Genomic DNA, 18,332 nt, shown 5'->3' on the forward strand with positions numbered 1-18,332 from the left:
TCAGCTGGAGGAGGACCCACACATTGGCAAGTGCTGATGCTGCAGGGTTGGGAGAAGCATCCTTCCCCCTCACATCCACAGGACTAAAGCCACTGCTTAAAGGATATGGGGGCTACACTCCAACTTGTTAGGCTGTTTTCTCCTTACTTTGTCCCATGTGGTCCCTTTCCCCAGGTGCCACCGTGAGCCGAATGAAATATTACTCTTTTTGTGTACATCTTGGTTAATTTGATCTCAGGACTGAGAAAGATGGGTGAACAGACTTCGTGCAGTGCTTTCATATCCAAGTATGAAGCTGTGAGATCTTTGGCACCAAAAGCTGACTGTCACTGTTTGAAGGTGTTGGACTGGTCCCTGGGTGGTACAGCACTGGGACGAGGAACTGCTCTGGTAAACAAGGAAGGAGAGCATCAGGAAATGTTGATCAGTGGGATGCACAGGCTTTGCAGCACAGCTGCATGCCACTGTGGGATCAAAGCAAGTAAAGAGAGGTCGAGTAAAGGCGACAAGGTTAGCTTTGTGGATGTTTACTGGTAACAGTTCTCCTACATAGCAACACAGCATAGGAAAAAAAACGCAAAACATTTGTAGAGTTTCATAGCAGACACCTGTACACGTCACCTGCTCCTTCCTCCTTCCCTGGCAGGGGCCGCCCCGTGTGCCGGGACGTGGCACAAGGCTGCGGGTGCCCACAGTCCCTCCTGCCGTGCCAGCAGGCTCCTGGCTCAGGGAGCTGGAGCACTTCATGCCAGCATGCTGATGCAAAAGGGTTAGGCTGGAGCTAAGCACTGGAATGGTTTCTTAAAAATACAAGTCATGCCCGCTCGTTGCATCATCTCCTCTAATATATACTTATCTCGCTATTCTGCAGAAAATCTATCCTATCTTAGATTCGGATGCCTTTGGTTTCTTGCAGCACACAGCTTGAAAAATAAACAAGTCAGTCCTGACGTGTAGCTGAGCCGATTGCCACATTTTCAAGCCACGCCTCTCTGTCGAAAACTTCCCCCACCCTCTTCTAGGTGTTGCCGTGGCATGTGGTTTGCTTGATGCATAGGCAGTGTGCTGAAATAATCTGCCTCTCGCCAGGTAGAGTTATTCCAGGGAGTCAGAGAAATACAGCAGCAGGCAGCAGTGCCAGTCCTGTGGAGAAGTCTGCCTGGCAGAGGCTTGAGCAAGCTTAGTGCCATTGAGAGGGTCCTTTTTGTGTCAGAGAGACAGTGTCATCAGCCGTGGTGGTGTTTTGGTCTGAAAATGGTTATGGATGCTGCAGAAATGACTGTGCTTATGTGGAGATACAGAAGATGCTAATGAAAGGTTTGTAGCTGTAGTTTGAAGGTGCAAAATATTTGATCGTATTTGGTTCAAGGGTGCTCAGTGTTCTTGAATTCATTCTTGCTTTCTTCTATTACGTGCTAATGATGCTGGAAAAGAAATGCTATTTAATTGTGTTTTCAACAAATTGGAGTTATGTGTGTGTTGCTTGGCTGGCTTCTCAGGTAACGCTGATGAGAAGAGTGCAGAAGAAAATGGATTACAGTCTGGCATTGTTAACTTGGACATGGCCTGGGGAAGACAGGTGCTGCAGTGAAAACAGAAATTTGCAGCAGATTTCAATTCATGGGTTTATATTACTGTTATCAGTGGTGGTAGTTTAGAGTCCTACATTTAGTCTTACGTTCTGTTACAATAACATGTATATGTATATACATGTATGTAAGTGAAATTGTTTAACAAATAACTGCTTTTCCAAAGTAAGAAGTTGGGTCTTTGATAGCAAATATTTTTGAGCAGAATTTAACTCCTTTTCTGATTGTGAATAACGTTTACAAGTGTGTGTGTGCATGTGCGTGTGAGAAATAATGTAAACATTGCTCAATAGCCTTAACCAGGAGAGAAACTGAATTACCTATTCCTAAAATTAAACAGCGATTCTCTGGAAGAAAACAGAACTCTAATTTTTGAAAGGCTGAAAGCTAAGAAAAAAAAGAAGAGGCAGGTTAGGAGGTGGAGAGATTGACATGTGGAAGAGATTAAAATCATCTTGTCTGCGTTGCTTGGCGGGGAGGAACACAAGGCAGGATGCACTGCCAGTTATTTCTCAAGGAACAGTGACAACAAAGACGTGGAGGGTTTAGAATAGTGCCAGAGGTGCACATGACAATTGGGTTTTTGCCTAGACTGGCAGCAGAGGGTTCTCACTGAAGGGCCTGCTTCCTGTGAGCTTCCATGCACTGAGCAGTCGCTTTGCACCCAGTGCATGGGAGGGCAGTGAGCAGGGAGCAGCTCTGCATGGCAAAGTTGAAGGAGGGAGCTGCTGGCCAAGCTTCTACATTTTTGTTACGCGTAGAATTAAAATGAAGGTGGGTCGCTAAGACAGAGGTTTTCATTGAGCTTGCTCTGCAGGAAATCATTGTAAAAATTCTGGAATATGTTTAGTTCATGTTTGTGGTAGAAGGATTAAAACATATTTGACATCATTTTGCTTTAAAGGAAGAGTTACATACACCTCTGAGTCCTGATTCTGTAAATTCACAGGGAGAGGCCCCCCACTGAACGAATGGCTGTTCACATTCAGGGTTCCAGAAAAAAGGAGGACTGTCAGATTGGGATTGCCTGGTCCAAAGCCCTCTGAGATCACCGACCTTGTTTCCATTGGTTTCAGTTGAACCCCACGGCAGAGAGGAATCTTGGTTTTAAAGTTCACAATTACAGAAGCAAAAACAAATTACACCTTTCAACTGTTCTTCCCTGCCCGCAAGCACATTGCAAACAAATGACAAAGCACTTGGGGAGGAAGGCTTGGCCGCAGCGAGCCTGCCAACGAGCCGGTTCCTACTTGCTGCCGAGGCACAATAAAACAGTCTGCCTGAGCACGAGGAGGTTTTAAAAGCCTAAGAACAAGGCTGTTTAGAAAGGCTTTGAGGCAAACAGGAATGAGCAGAATCTTCTGTCCCTCCTTCACTTTCTCTCGAGAACTTCCTGGGAAAAAAGTTTCTGCAACCAGGAAGGGCGGGCAGCGAGCAGAAGCTGCGCCCCATTTCCCTTGGGGCTTTTGAAGGGTCTGGGTGTGCTTGTTCATAAAGCAAGGATTCGAAGACCAGAATGGACTCAGTGAGGTCAAGTGTTCTTGTTTCTTTGGTTCTTTCCCTGCTGGTACGCCTGCAGAGCTGCATGCTCACAGTGTGCAATGAGTGCTGCTGGGTGAGCTCTGCCATCCGCACGGCGCGTGGAGCAGTCAGTTCCCTCATCGTCCTCAGAGCATGTTTAAAATGGGTATATGAGGGCTGTTCTGGATGAGCAAGTTCCAAGTTCGCACCAAAACCTATGTGCTGCTGTGTGCCGCCCTTGGCAGGGCAGAGCTGATGTAGTGGTGAGTTGGACCTGGTGATCCCCAGAGGATTCTTCCAACCCTTATGATTCTGTGATTCATTATGTGGAGAAATATGAAGAGAAAACACAGTAGAAATTCAGATACAAACCAGTTACCTATTTACATTTAGTCAACTCCAGCTGCTCATGGTGCCCACCACCTTACTGTTGTTTGGAGAAGTAGCAGTATCCCGTTGTAATGCTGGATGTGAACCATGACTGCGGCTGTTGGAAGCACTGAGCTATCAGTAGGTTGAGTTCATTCTTGGCCTCACAACCAGAACATTTGCAAACTGACAAGGCCGAACCAAATGGTAAATTTCCTCAGCCTTTTTTTGTCAGCAGGATTTTTTGGCAGGGGGTGGGTTCTTCTTGAAGCAGTCTTTTTTTACCAGTCCTCTTGGTAGTTGTTAAAGGGAAACTGCTGCTTATTTACTACCAGGTAAAATGATATGTTTCTTTCCCAAGCCAACGTTTAAATCTTTCTGCTTACAGATATGATGACTCTGTGAGCACAGCTCCAAAGCTGGAAGAAATGGCAACGGTGAGTAGCAGATTGACTTTATTCTCAGCTGTGTTTAAATCCCAGGCTTTTCAAATACTAATGCCCTTTGTTTGGGCTGTTGGGATAATACCTGTTTAAGTAGTGTTCTCCCAGTTCTTGTTTTAAACACTGAGTAAACCATGTTATGAATCTGTTGGTGGCAATGAAATGGAACTTACCCAGTAAACCACAGGCTTCAGCTCTCTCATAATGATTAAACAACTGCAAGAATAAGTTCACAGACCAGAATCTTCACATATTTTGTCAGATGTAATCGAAGTACAAAATATCAAAACTCACTTTGAATAAATAGTTTATTGACATAGTTCTTCATTTGTACATTCCACAGTAGTGGAAAACAGTAGCTGGCATGGGTAGGCATTGAGCTAGAGCCTGCTCCTGCCCCATTTCCACACATGGAATTCACGTGTAAATGTGAATTTTGACAGTAGGAAATTATCTTTTGACTGAATGTTCCAAGTTATGAGCACAATCTCAATTCAAGCATGAAAAAAAACAAATTTATATGTGACATAATTTACGTGTTCTCTGTTGCAATAAACAGATTTCCTCCAAGGATGATATTTGTTATTTTAATTACTTTATTGCCCTGTATTACTAACATGTCTTTCCTCCTCTTCAATTGTATGGTATAACCACAGAGGGGACTAAAAATGTGTACAGTATATAATCAAAGGTGTAGAGGAGGTAAATTAGCCACCACCCTTCTCTCAGACTTCAAAAACAAAGGGATAATCTTTAGTAATATGTGATGGAGACAGACCTCATAAAGATTCATAGAATCCTGACTATTGTATAAACAGTTTATTACAGCTAAAATATTACAAATATTGAGAGCTAAAAAGTAGTAAGGGGTTTAATTAAAAAAATGGGGAAGCTAAAATAAAGCAGCAGTTCAGCAGCTGTCTGCACTATTCTCACCTGAGAACACGAGCTGAGAGAACTGTGGATGGGACATGAACCTCTCCAGCTGGGCACAAAGGCTGGACTCAGACCCATGGGGAGCAGGGGAACATTTTTCCTACTTCTAAGGTCATTTATCACAGCCTTTCAAAATGGTTTTGGTGTAGTACTTAAACAGAGTAATGGATCAGATGTGGAAAGAGAATATCTGCAATCTGAAAATTGACTGTGGTAATTAATAATTAAATCTCTTTAGGGAGATCAACTTGCAAATTTTAAAATGCGTTGGTCCAAAAAAAGCACTTAGGAAGTCGTAAGTGAAAAGATGCAGAAAGGATGCATGTGGAAGAAAATAAGTGAACAGCACCCCTAGTTATTCGTAACCAGTGTATCCATAACATAATACAGTATGAGGATCAGGTGAGATAATCTTCTGCATGAGTAAGAGCCTTGAAAATTGATGCAGTTTTACAGAACCTTAGTTATATATTTTAATGACATAGCATATCTTAAAAAGAATTGTGGATCCACAAAGAATTTACTGGCCTCTGTGGTTTGTGACGTGCTTTGTGATGTGACAGGATGCTGGGGATTTGAACCTACACTTAGAACTGAAATCACATTGCCTTACACTTCTTCACAGACTGAAACGTGTAATGCCCCAATGTCAGCTGATACCAGTGGTCATTCTTTTGATGTAAAACAAGATCAAGTGATGGAAGAGAGCACCCAGGAGTGGAATGAACAGCTAGAGAAGGAGTTTTTCAGTGGTGAGTGAATGTGCTAACTTTATTAGAATATAATTCTTGCTGGAGGTGACTGTGGTAACTAGTTTCTGAGATTTTCTGCAAATGCATAGGCTGCAAGGATATGGCTCATTACTTCTAATGCAGTGACTACTTTTTGCTGACTTTGTCTGCTCTGACATAAACATTAAGATGGGTCACCTTTCCCTCTTAGTCTGTATGTCATCCTGTACAGAATCAGTTCAGAAAAATCACGTCTGATTGTGTATATTTCTCTCTGCTTAGTCTGACTGAAGCCCCTATTGCTTTCTTTAGATGTAGATGTAGTTGTGGGAGAAGAATTTTATCCCCATCTCCTGCACGTGTGATTTTGATAATGAACCATTGAGTGTGCATTTCTGCACTTAATGCTTCAAGCCACAGAAGCAAGAGGCACTAAGGCTTTCAGTTACCTTTCTGGGAGCTCTCACAGAATCATCATTTCTTGCTAGTTCTTTTTCTTTCTGCTGAGAACTGAGGCAAGATCAGAGCCAGTTTACAGGAGTACTGTCACCCAGAATTCCAACAAGAGCTCACAGCTGGGATTTAAAGTGTGTTCAGGAAGCAGTGGGTGAGCTGGGAGTGCTGGAAGAGGAGAGCACTGTGTGCTGGACAGTGGTTCTCCTGAAACTCACATAGCCATCACTGCTCTGGGCATCAGTCATAACTGTAACTCCCTATCAGTAATAACTCCCTGAAGAAGAACTTCTCTATTTTCTTGTACTGAACTGGCTCTATGGGACTCCTCTCTCTCCTGTGCTGAAGAGAAACTTAGAAAAACGGAAAGAATAGTTCCTGTTTTATTCCACCTATACATTCCTAGCGGTGCTTTCTTGGTGATTCAATATGATTAGCAGAGATTTGTATTGACTGATCAGTCAGTCTTTTTATTTGACTGGGTTAAGAAATGCTGTAACAAAACAGCCAAATCCATTTGGTTCTGTCATATGTCTTCTGTATTTTCAAAATATAGAAAGAATACAATGAGCAAATGCATAATTATTTAGAAAAGAAATACTTACATATGTTGCTGTTTGTTAGTCTCATGACCGAATATCGTGATTAACTGAGCAAATTACCAAATTGGTTTGCAAGATTACTGAATAGGCTTGTCGCATGGCTTGCAGAATTTTGTGTTCCCTTCCACTTAGACCATAACTGCATGTTCTGGTCACATGGAGGGCTCCCTGTTTACTGACAAGCATTGTGAAATCTTTTCAGGGCTTTTTGCACAGACTAGATTTGGGAAGTTTGCCCACACACACACATTTAGCTAGTGAGGATGAACTTTAAATTTTTTAGTTTTCTTCTAAATAACATAAAGCCTAACGTTTACATCAAAAGCAGTTTTGAGATCAGAGATTTTGAGATTAGAAGCAGTGGTTTTTTTCAGTTTCTTGTGTTCTTAATCAGTGACCACTGAAAGGTCCTATGGAAGAATGCATGGTTTGGAAACAGCTTTGTGTGTTTTGAAGCTGAATCCTTTCTAAACCAGTTTTATACAGTCCTTTTTTTAAACATAAATACTCAGAAGACTATTGCAGAAAGCAAAACCAAATATCTGCTTCTCTTGTGCAGTTCTTAGTGATCTAGATAATCAGCTGGCCCAGGAGCAATCCCAAGATCCTTTGGACAGGACAGATTCTACTAGCAGTGCATCAAGTGTGCAGTACAATCAAGAAGCCTTCCCCACTTTGAAGAGGCACACTGCTAATCGAGGGCAACTCAGAAATGACTGGAGCGACATACCCAGCACATTTTTCCCAGATGGACTGAGAACAATAAGAGCCAGAGATGAACACAAGATCCTCATCAGACCAAGGAAATTGCACAGTGCATATATAAACTGGCAGCAGACAGCCTTTCAAGATGATTTTAAATACAGTGATCCAGCTGATGGAAATTCTCATCTGCGAAGCAGCAGGCTGCCTTCCGTTTCTTTTGGGCGGTCGTCAGAAGGTAGCTTGTATCCTCCTTCCATAACACAGAACAGTGGATTTAGGCACAAGAGTTACATGGACAGGGGTACAGCTGGCAGAAGTTACTCGGTGTGTTCCCTTCGGAGATGCCCATCATCAGTATCTTCTGATCAGCTATCAGCATCGAGCTTGCAGTGTCCATTGGCAAGGGAGAACAACAATGGCTTTGTACCAAGGTTTGGTCGACAAAACCCAAAAAGAATTCCTTTGTCTTCTATTGTATGGAACAATACACCAGACTCTCCTGGGCAAAGATCAACTCAAGAAAAGATGTTTAGAACCCAATCACTGATGGAGTTTCATGCTACAGACCATGGCAGATATCTTCGCTCTTTGCAAGACAATGAGAAATATGCCTGTTACCACTCAAAACACCACTACAGGAGATCTATTTCAAGCAGTAATTGCTTCAGTAGAATTAGTTGCCCTGACAAAGCCACTTCTCCATTGTCCTTTGATAACTGGGAAAATTGTACATTCTACCAATCAGAAAGTAATATTTCTAGATCATACTGTAGGGATATTTCTTCTCCTGGCACGTTGTATTCAAACCACAAGAATTCTCCTTATGGAAAGACAGAGAGCTATCTTTCTTGGACTGATATTCCTCAATACTACAATGATAATGTGTTTATTTCTCCTGATACCAGATTTGAAGTGATGATGGCTAATTTGAATGACCAGCAGCTGGCATACACAAGAAATGCTAAGTTTGCTTCCCAGCACCTGCAGAATGATTTTCATATGTATTCTCCAGAAAATATGAATATTAAAACATTAACAAGAAGTGCAAGTAGAGCTTTTTCAGAATTCACTGAAGGCCATCAGCCGCATCTAAGCTGTAACTCTGTAGTTTCTTCTTCTGTTGTCAGAAGTGATGACTCTGTCTCACCTAATTTGAAGGACCAAACAAAACCTATAGGTCTGAACAGGAATTCAGTCATTACCCAAAGAGGCACTAAGGCAGGTGTTACACAACTAGAAAAGGCTGAACGTAGGAAACTGCCAGATGGAGTGGACACCAAAGACATGCCTTTACAGTCTGTTTCTCAACAAGCAGATACAACCTACATCAATACCCAGAGCTTTCCCTCGAATAACTCTGCTTTTGCTATGTTGCAGAGTGATGCATCTCTCTTTAATGCACTGAGATCAAAGAGACAAACCCAAGTCAGTGCCAGAACAGATACTGCAAAAATGGTTGCAACGAACAGCAATAAAAGAAATGTACAAATGAAGGAAAATAATTGCACACCCAACAGCGTATTCAGTCAGTCTCCCTGTACTTTGCCAGCTAACAAGAACAAAAAGGAATCTTTTCTTCCAAGCCAGAAAGAATGGGAACATAATCTGCAGTATGTGAGAAGAAGAGGGAGCGTCAAACAGGATAATCAGAGTGCAGAAGCCGTTAACCAAGCTGCCCCAGTGGGACAGCCTGCACAGCTGAATGCTGCTTCTGCTCCATCCACTGAAAAACTAGCAAACTGTCACAGCCTGTTGTCCTGGCCTCCTGACCGTTCATCCAGTTCCTCACAAAGTTCGCCACCAGCACTTTATCACGGAGTTGGAAAAGCAGCTCAAGTGAGTGGAATGGGCGTTACCAAAAAGACTCCACAGGAAACACCACAAAATACAAGCACTTTAGTTTCTAAGAACTGTAGCGAACTATTCAACGCTAGTTCTCCACGACAGGGAAATCCTGGAAGTACTTCTGGAAGTACATGTGGTTTTGATGGAGATCCCAAGACCCCTGAACATAATTTAAATTATTTTTGCTTTGAAAAAGAAAATGGAAAAACAGGGAATCGTTCACCTTGTACTGAAAGGCTTCACAAGCAAGACAGCTTGCTGAGACATACCAGTAGCTGCAGCATCACTGGTTCCCCAAGGAGAAGCAGCCTCAAATCCTCTGGTCCACTTGTTATTTATTACACTTTACCAAGAAAATCAGCTAGCATTGCTGGTAGTATTATGTCAGATACACCCATCTCTCTCCCTAGAGATAACAGAAGAAGCATGTATGATTGTTCAAGGACTGAAACTCCAAGTGGAGCATATCCCTGTTCTAGTCAAAGAGATGTGTCTTGTTTAGATTCAAAACATTCCTTCTTAAGGTCAGCACCATTAAATGTTGCTGCAAGTAACAAAGAGAAACATTACCCCAGTCCTTTAACCAGAAGTCCTGATGATTTGACAAGCAGCAGCACACCAGTTGAGCTGACAGGGAGATGTAAGCATCTAAGCAAAAGAGAATCCTCTGTGTTTTCAGATTGTAAGGAAAGGGGAAACTGTTTGCAGAAATATAAAACTACAAGCACGTTTACAGTAAGTGTTGATGAAGATCATGTCAAGTACCATGAGCTAGTTTCAATTTATTACACGTTGCCACGGAGGCATTCCAAAACATTTTGTAACCTCTTTAGGGATAATGCAGAGGATGCAGATTTGTCTCTTCCCGGTGAAAATTCTCAGTCACCAAGAATACGAAAAAAGAAGAGTGAAGGTCACGTGAGTTTAGCAGATGTTTTTTTCCCCAGTCCTTTGGAAAAAGAGGTGCCTTCCTGCTCTTCTGACCGAGCACCTTCAGCTCCGCTCACACCTCAGAATGTAGAATCTGTAGTTCACCTTGAAGAAGAGAATTCCCACTCATCTCCTGACTCCAAGAAGGTATGTCCTTCCAAGTCAGTGAGCATGGTAAATAATAGGAATGACAGTTCAACAGATCTTTCAACAGATCATGTACTTTCTGATGTGGCAACAAAAGACGTTTCTTTAGGTGCTCCACAACCCACTGCAGTAGTGGGTAACTCGGGTCACAGCCTTTCTGATGCATCAAACAACCAAAATACAGAAACATACCCAAAAGAAAAGAAGGAAATTTCTCAGACAGCCACACCACGAAAATCCACTTTACCAACCCCTCCCAAACCAGGCAGACCTTCAGAGAATCGCTTTTATTCTGCTTCAACAAGTAAGAATAGCATACAGAAGGGAAACTCTGCAAACTGCTCTCAGCCTGCTCCAGTGAGTACAAATAAAAATCAGAACAGTTTGCTTCTCCACGTGAGAGAGAAGGGCTCTCGTGGAAGGATCCACACAGAGTGTGCTGATGTGCCATTGCCGCCTGGGGAGGACAAAGGCAGAGGTAGTACCAAAGTGAAACAGGGAGTAAACTTCCCACACCAAACCACCCCTCTGTATAATCACAGAAGCAGCAGACTGCAGTTAAGAGCTGGCAGTTCAAGAAATAACGCAAACAATGTAAGCTCTTGTAGCAAAATGCCTTCAGAATCTCAGAAGAAAGCATTTGAGGTTGGCACAGCTTCCAGTGCTGATGCACTGCTTCAGCCAGATGAAGCTATTAGTGCAGGGACAGGTGAGTTAAAGAACTCTAAAATTAAAAAAGAGCAAAAGTTGCAAAGTACTCAAATGGATAAAGACTGTAGTGGCTTGCAGGCATTAGGGAAGCACAATAAGGGCAGCATGGATGTTAACAGTAAAGACAAAGTCTTCAGGGTTACACAAGACCAAAAATTAACACAGAATGTAGAAAATGAGAACAAGCTTTTCTCTGACTGCACAAGAGACAAAATCAAAGATATAGAAAAAAGGAAAAACAGGCCTTCAATTAAAAATAAACTGGCAGCTGTTTGCAAAACAAGTCGAAAATTTTCAAGTAAAAATTTACCTCCCAAGCCGCACATAAGTAATATTTTTTCACAGAATGATGGAAATGCCACTTGTTTAGAGGTGAGCATGTCCCCTGACTCACTGACTTCAGCAGATTGCCATCAGTCACTTCTGCAGTCTGAAACCAAAAATCAGAATGACAGTCTGGACTCTGACAAGAGTACACAAATACCAAAACCAGCTGAGATTAATAAGAGTGAAAATGTGAATGATCCTTCTTTACTTGTTAACAACTTAAATTGGAGGTCTCTTAAAAGCTATTACGCCCAGAAGGAGGCCATCAGTTCCAAAAAACCTACAGCGAAAGTGGAAAATAGGCCAGGTCTTACAACCCAATCTCCAGATAAAGCGTTAGCCACAAGAAATAAGAATTCCCAAACGCCTGATCTCAGGTTAGAAAACAGAAGCCAGCCCATCTCACCCAGTGCTACTGCACTGGACCCAACAGATGATGAGAAAAGAGGAGCTAGCAGCAGTGCTTGCACTCTTCCTTTGCCCCTTTTAACTGACAAAAACTCAAACACATTTATAAATAATTGCTTGCAGGCTGACATATGTCCAAAGCAGAACTTGACTTCTCAGGCAGGGCTTACCGAGCGCCAGAATGCCTCTGAATCCAACAGCTTAAGAAATGCAAACTTGCATAGCCAACTGTTGCGCAAGGCTTGTGCGAAAAATGAGCGTGAGCGTCACTTTTCTGAGAGTATTTGTGCTCAAGATTCCCACGAGACGTTTGCCTCTGGGAGCAATATTCTGCCAAAAGACAGTGTGCATGGGAAGAGATGTAAATCTTACTCAGAGGTGTTGTCCTGTGATGAGAATGAAAACTGGGCATTGGATGAGGAACGGTGTCACAGTACGAGGAATCTGATGTATCCTTCTGTTGAGTTTGGTATATTTGGCAAAGATCAACAATTGGCTTTCCTGGAAAACATCAAGAGGTCACTCACAGAAGGGCGACTGTGGAGACCTTGTCTTCTTAACAACCCAAGTGCTTTCCGAGATGGAGAGTCCCCTTCCATAAACAGAACAGAGCTTTTCAGCTCGAGTTCTGCTGGGAGCAAGGTATCCTCTGCTGCTTCGTCGCCCCAGGAGCTGCCTGACATCTATCAGGATGACCCAGCTGCTTACTCAGACTCGGACTCCGATACCACCACAGATGATGAATATTACCTGGACGAGATAGATAAAGAATCGGAACTATGACTGCCCATGGTACATAGATGGTGAGATAGTTCCTGAGCAGGCAAAAACATGACAAATACTTTGAGCCAGTCCTAGTGCTGCTGTAGAACAGTACTGAAATAGATAAATTCATACTTTAGCTACATTTTCTCACATGTCTCCAGAGGAAGGCAACAGGTTACTTTGCTGATAAGCATTTTTCCAGCTCTCCCTGTTTACCCGACCAAACGTAATAGTGCTGATCCATCCCACCTTGCCAGCACCCACACAAAATGCTCTAGAAGTGAATAACTTCACAGCAAATTTCACTGCTGGAAAACTGTGAAACTGCTGACACAGATGAGCGTGGAAATGCCTTTCAGATGTGCATGCTGGGAGATGCACAGCTGACGCAGCTTTGGCTGCAGTTCAGATGCATTGCCAGGCTTCTGCCTTTGACTCAGGAACACATTAATTTGGATTAATGATCAGGCACTTTGAACCGTGCAAAATGTAAAAAGATGTTGACCCTGTTTATTTCGAATACAAACCCTATGGTTTGAATCTGGAGCTATTCTAGCACTGGGAGAATGAATGCAGCAGATGCCTTGGGGCTGCCCTGAGCCAGGCTGTGCCTGGTGAGCCTGTGCCACTGCTGTGCAGCACGCACTGGCCTTATTTTCCCACCAAGTAAATAAAATGGGTGAAAAATGCCCTTTACCCTTTGCTCAGTTTAATACCTCTTCCTGGTAATTTCCCACAGTTCCCACTGCCACCCTGGTGCTTTCTGTCCTTTGAACCAAAAAGCTGCAGATGGTTCCCTGTGGCTGTTGGTCAGCCACACTGACAGATGCGGTGTTACAGCTCAGAGCCACAGTGCACCCCTGGCCATTCCATGCTCACTGAGCTTTGATCAGCGGCTTGCTGAGCCAGCAAATAGTATTTTTAAATAATTTTACATTTGTTACTACTTTAATAATTTCACGTGTGGTCTAAAGTGCTGATCCGTATTTTTGATACACTTTTTAATTCGATAAAACTTCTGCAGGACTTAATTATATTTTTGTAACTGGAAGGACAATATCCTGATGTTTTCAAATAATATATTATAAACAAGCAGTGCTTGTCTTGCTTAATGCTCTACAAGAAACTAAAGGATGAAAATATTATTAAAAGTAACTGGTATCCTTATTTTTTATATGTAAACTTCGTTGAAGAAGTGGGTCTCTAACTCAGATGTGTATCTAAGTATTACTGCTTTATACTGGGATAATTTGTCTTTTATTATACATAAATGGACTAATATAAACTGTGTATTTATAGTCAGAATTTATCTGTATGGTATGTCTGTCTTGGAAGAATGTAAGCATATACTGGCATATGCAGTATTGGAAGGCAGTAACTACTGTGTGACTGTAATCTTGTAAAATGTCCTATTCTGAGGAGGATTTATGTTTTTCTGTAAATGGTTCTATGTGTTCAGGATCTTGTAGAGTAAGACAGTGAAGCCAGCTGAGTGCCAGATTGTACATTTCTGCAAAATGTTAATCTAACAACTGGGAAGACCAACCTACATAAGTTAAAGGATAATAAAATATATTTTTACAAGAGAGGTAAATAGTTGTACAGTTTTACTTGACTGGAAGTGGATGGCTTAGAACATTTTTATTTGTAAATATTTTCTACTTCTTCAGTAGAAGTTGGATTAAGTTCTCACCTTGTTGGCATAAAAGATGTTTTTTCATTTGCTTTGCTATTCACATACCGGAAATGAGGTGGCTTAATTTACTGTAAGTAAATAAAGAAAATGACTTCTGGTAATAAATCAGTTGTGCAATAATGCATCCTGTCAAGGAGCTGTAATTGAATATTGACACCAAATGGTGGTATTCTGTAAAGCAGTTATGTGAGAAGAGGGAGAAAAATCCTTCGAGTAGCCATTAGTTCCATTCAGTTTGGCAGAACCAGATTTTGATACCTTCACTCTTCCAAGCTTTTTCTTTGGCAAAAGTATATATTCTATACATGCAAGTAATTTATAGGATTTTCATATCTAAACAAACTTGTTTGCAATAAATATTGTTCAAAGGAATGAATATATTGGTACTGTGTTTATTCTTTCACTTACTGGGAACACTATGGACTATTTATCCATTCTGTGTCCAGGCCTAGGGCCCCCAGCACAGAAGGAATGTGGAGCCGTTGGAGCAGGTCCATAGGAAGGACACAGAAATGATGAGAGGAGCACCTCTCCTGTGAAGAAAGGTTAAGGGAATTGAGCTTTTTCAGCCTGGAGAAGGCTCCAGGGAGACCTCATTTCTGCCTTCCAATACTTCAAGGGAGTGTATAGGCAGGAGGGGAAGAGACTTTTTATGCAGTTTAACACTGATAGGACAAGGGGAGATGACTTTAAGCTTACGAGGGGAAATTCAGGTTAGTATTAGGAAAATATTGTTTACTCAGAGTGAAGTGAGGCATTGGCAGAGGCTGAGAGGTTGCAGATGCCCCATCCCTGGAGGCCCTCAAGGCCAGGCTGGATAGGGCCCTGGGCAGCCTGATCTGATCAGTGGCAGCCCTGCCAATGGTGGGCAGTTAGAGCTGAATGATCTTAAAAATCCCTCCCAACCTAAGCTGTTCTGTGATTTTATTATTGTTGGCAGACTGCTGCTCGTTCCAGTTGCAGAGGTTTACAAGGGTAAACCATTGGTCCATCACACCACTGTAGGCAAGATGGCTGGAAGGCGGCAGGCCCTGCATCACACACACCGGGATGTGATGCTGCTGAGATGCACATCTTTGCCTGCTGTGGTGCTGGCTTGCAGCACTCAGCAGCTGATGAGCTTGTCAGTTACCAACTGCCTTTAGTCGCCTGCCATTCGATGAGTCTCTGGTATACTCTTTTCCAACAGCAATAGTATTTTTACAGGAGACACGTTAATGCCTTAGAGAGCCATACGCCTGTAGCTCACCTTTAGGAGACGATACTCCAGGTGGAGCCAAGAGTGGTGTTTGATGAGTACTTTTACAAGGCAATGAGATCCATGTGAAAAACACTTCAGCCAGAATTAGACCTTGCTGGAGACTGCCTGCCACGTGCAGCGTGATGGTGTGTGAGACTCACTGCTGACTGTGAACTTTAATTACTACAGCCAGCCCATTTGGTACCCAAGCTCAGTGACACCATCCCTCAGCCTGGTTTCGTAAGGAAACACAGTTTCTGTGCTACAGTTGTGTTTATGTCTTTATCTTGCTACTCCCTTTACATCACTCATATTGCCAGAAGACCTCTGAACTAACCAACAAATCTGTGACACTGGAAGGAAGGGTCAGAAAGCCCGTGGTTTCATCACAGCAGTGCTGAGGCTGGGATGGAGTTCAGGTCTCTGGCTCAGTCTCCTGCTCACAGAAGCTCAGCTTTGAGGTCAGACCATGCTGCTCAGGGCAATGTCCAGCTCAGGCTTGAAACCTCCACGGATGGAGACAGTACTGCCTTTCTGGGCAGCCTCAGCCAGTGTGTCCTCGTGGGGAAGAAGCTTCTTATATCTGGGTCAGTCAAACATCTCATTTGGTTTATGCTTGTTGTCTCTCATCCTCTTGTCCTGCACCGCTGTGAAGAGCCTGTGAAAGCACCCTTCTTCCAGAGAAAAGTCCCTGCTCCAGTCTGAATTACCTACCTCCTCCAGCCTCTCCTCATAGGGCAGGAGCTCCGGCCCCACCATCTCAGTGGTCTCACTTGAATTTGATCCAAATAATTGATTTCTTGCACTGGGGAGCCCAGAAGTAGCTGCAGCATCCAGATGCACCCAGCAAGTGCAGAGTTGAGGGGATGACCACTTCCCTCAGTCTCTCATCACACTGCTGTTGGCTGTTACTGCTGCGAGGACTGACTATTGGCCCATGCCCCACTCACTGCCCACTGGGGCCCCAGGGCCTTTCCCTCAGAACTGTTTATGGTCAGTCACTCCAAGTCTGTACCAGCACAAGCATACCTTCATCACAGTCAAGGCACCAGGAGGCTCTGACCCTTTCTCTGGACCTTTCCTCACCCTGCCCACAGATCAGGATCCCATTTAAGCCCACCCAGGGCCATTAGTCCCTGACACAGGGACACCGTAGGATGTCTATTTCCAGCTCCCCACTGCCCTGCTGTACCTGGCCATGTGCCTAGCCAACTCAGGTCCCATTTGCTGGCCGATGTGGCCCAGCCTTGGCCCAGCACTGTTTCCATGGCCCTGCAGCTGTCCTAAGGCTGGGTCTGACTCTGGTTCACCTCATCAGGCCTGGTCTTGATCTACAGATTGATGTCCGTACAAGGAGCCTGCCCTAGTTACCAGGCCTGATGAGCATCAGGGAGGCATGCCATGCCATTGCTGTCATTCCCAAGGAGCAGCCTACTCTTGCCACTCTCTGACACCCAGATGCAGGACTCTGTTGGATGTTCCAGCTGGTACCACCAGCCTGACTAGGTCCCTTGGGATGGCATGCCCTGAACATGCCAACCGGTCCCAAGGTTTGGTGTCATCTGCAGACTCACTGACAGAGCATGCCATCATCCCATCCTCAGCCAGGTCCCTGTGGGACTGCTTATTACCAGCCCCCAGGTAGAGATGACTCATCAACCTCAGCCTCGTAGACCAAACAAGCATCTGGACAAATTTTTAACCACCCGGACCATAACATCCTAACTTGGATACAAGACCATTATGTTAGCTAGTAAAGTCTTTGCTAATCTGAGTACCTCAAGTTGTGCCAGGGAAGCTTCAGGTTGGATATGAAGAAAAAATTCTTCTCAGACTGGCACAGGCTGCCCAGGGAGGTGGTGGAGTTGAGGTGTTCAAGAAATGTGGAGATGAGGCACCGAGGGACATGGTTAGTGGGCATGGAGGGGATGGGTTGGATATATGATCTTAACGGTCTTTCCAACCTAAATGATTCCATGAAATGCAAGGTAAATGGCATGTGCTTCTTAGCCTCACCCTCAGCCCCAGCCATTCCATTGCAGAGGTGGTTGGGTTGGACGGGCATGGTTGGCCCTCTGTCAGCACACACTGACTGCTGCCACCCACCAGCTCTGCCCAGAAATGTCGTGGAGAGGGAAAGGAAAGCAGCAAGCAGGGAGGGACTGGTTGGCCAATAAGCAAATAACTCGAAATTAACACTGTGCGTGTTTTCTCTTGCCCACTGGGATCGTCATATTTGGTATTCTGCTGGAGGTCTGTGGTTACCTGGGGTGAGAGAGCTTGGGAGACCAGAAACAAAAGCAAGGAGGAAACCAGGCTCAATAACTCCACTTCCAAAGAACCTGTTTGTCATGGTCTGTATGCATGGAGACTTGAGGTTCATGATATTCAAAAACAAGCAGCATTCATTTGTGCTCTCATTGTTTTGTATCTGAAAAATCCAGTCTGGCACGGAAGCTTACAGTCTTATGAGCCCCACATCCACCGGCACCTTCACTTCCTCACAGAATCATAGAACGGTTTGGGTTGGAAGGAACCTTTAAGATCATCGAGTTCCAACCCATGCTATGGGCAGGGACACCTCCCTGTAGATCAGGTTGCTCACAGCCCCAGGGAAGCGCAGACGCTTCTGGTAAAAAAAACACACAACTTTAGGAGACAAACCATCCGGGGTGTTTCCCGTTTCCATCATGGTAAACTTACAGCACTGCTTTGTTTTGTGAAACTTTCAATTTTCTAGACAGCATTGACACTTCCCCTTCCACCGCTGACGGGACCAACCGCCGCACGCAGAGGGCAGGAGCCCAGGGCACGCTCCGGCTCTGCCCTGCGGCTGACTTACAAACAACATCGGCAACGCGTTGCCGGGGAAAACAGACAGCTGTTTCTTCAGGGAGCCCCGGCTCGGGGCGGG

The 18,332-nt window shown here is 43.9% G+C and overlaps 1 protein-coding gene across 8 annotated transcripts in view; it reads left to right on the top strand.

Moving 5' to 3' along the window:
* The window catches only part of LOC122171642 (protein O-glucosyltransferase 3-like), a 55,109-nt gene that overhangs the window by 19,329 nt on the left and 17,448 nt on the right, over nt 1-18,332 (top strand). For 6 of the 8 annotated variants that reach the window (XM_042839378.1, XM_042839382.1, XM_042839380.1 and 3 more), the window contains 3 exons: nt 3,868-3,916; nt 5,484-5,610; nt 7,204-14,554. In XM_042839378.1, the coding sequence (XP_042695312.1) occupies nt 3,868-3,916; nt 5,484-5,610; nt 7,204-12,500 (5,473 nt within the window). In that variant the 3' untranslated portion in view covers nt 12,501-14,554. Of the gene's footprint in view, nt 1-3,867; nt 3,917-5,483; nt 5,611-7,203; nt 14,555-18,332 lie in introns of those variants that run through there. The other 2 variants (XM_042839384.1, XM_042839385.1) reach the window with 1 other exon arrangement.

Source organism: Centrocercus urophasianus, unplaced genomic scaffold (assembly GCF_019232065.1).
Source record: "Centrocercus urophasianus isolate 14NV4802_14NV808 unplaced genomic scaffold, USGS_Curo_1.0 seq_9, whole genome shotgun sequence".
NCBI lineage: Eukaryota > Metazoa > Chordata > Aves > Galliformes > Phasianidae > Centrocercus > Centrocercus urophasianus.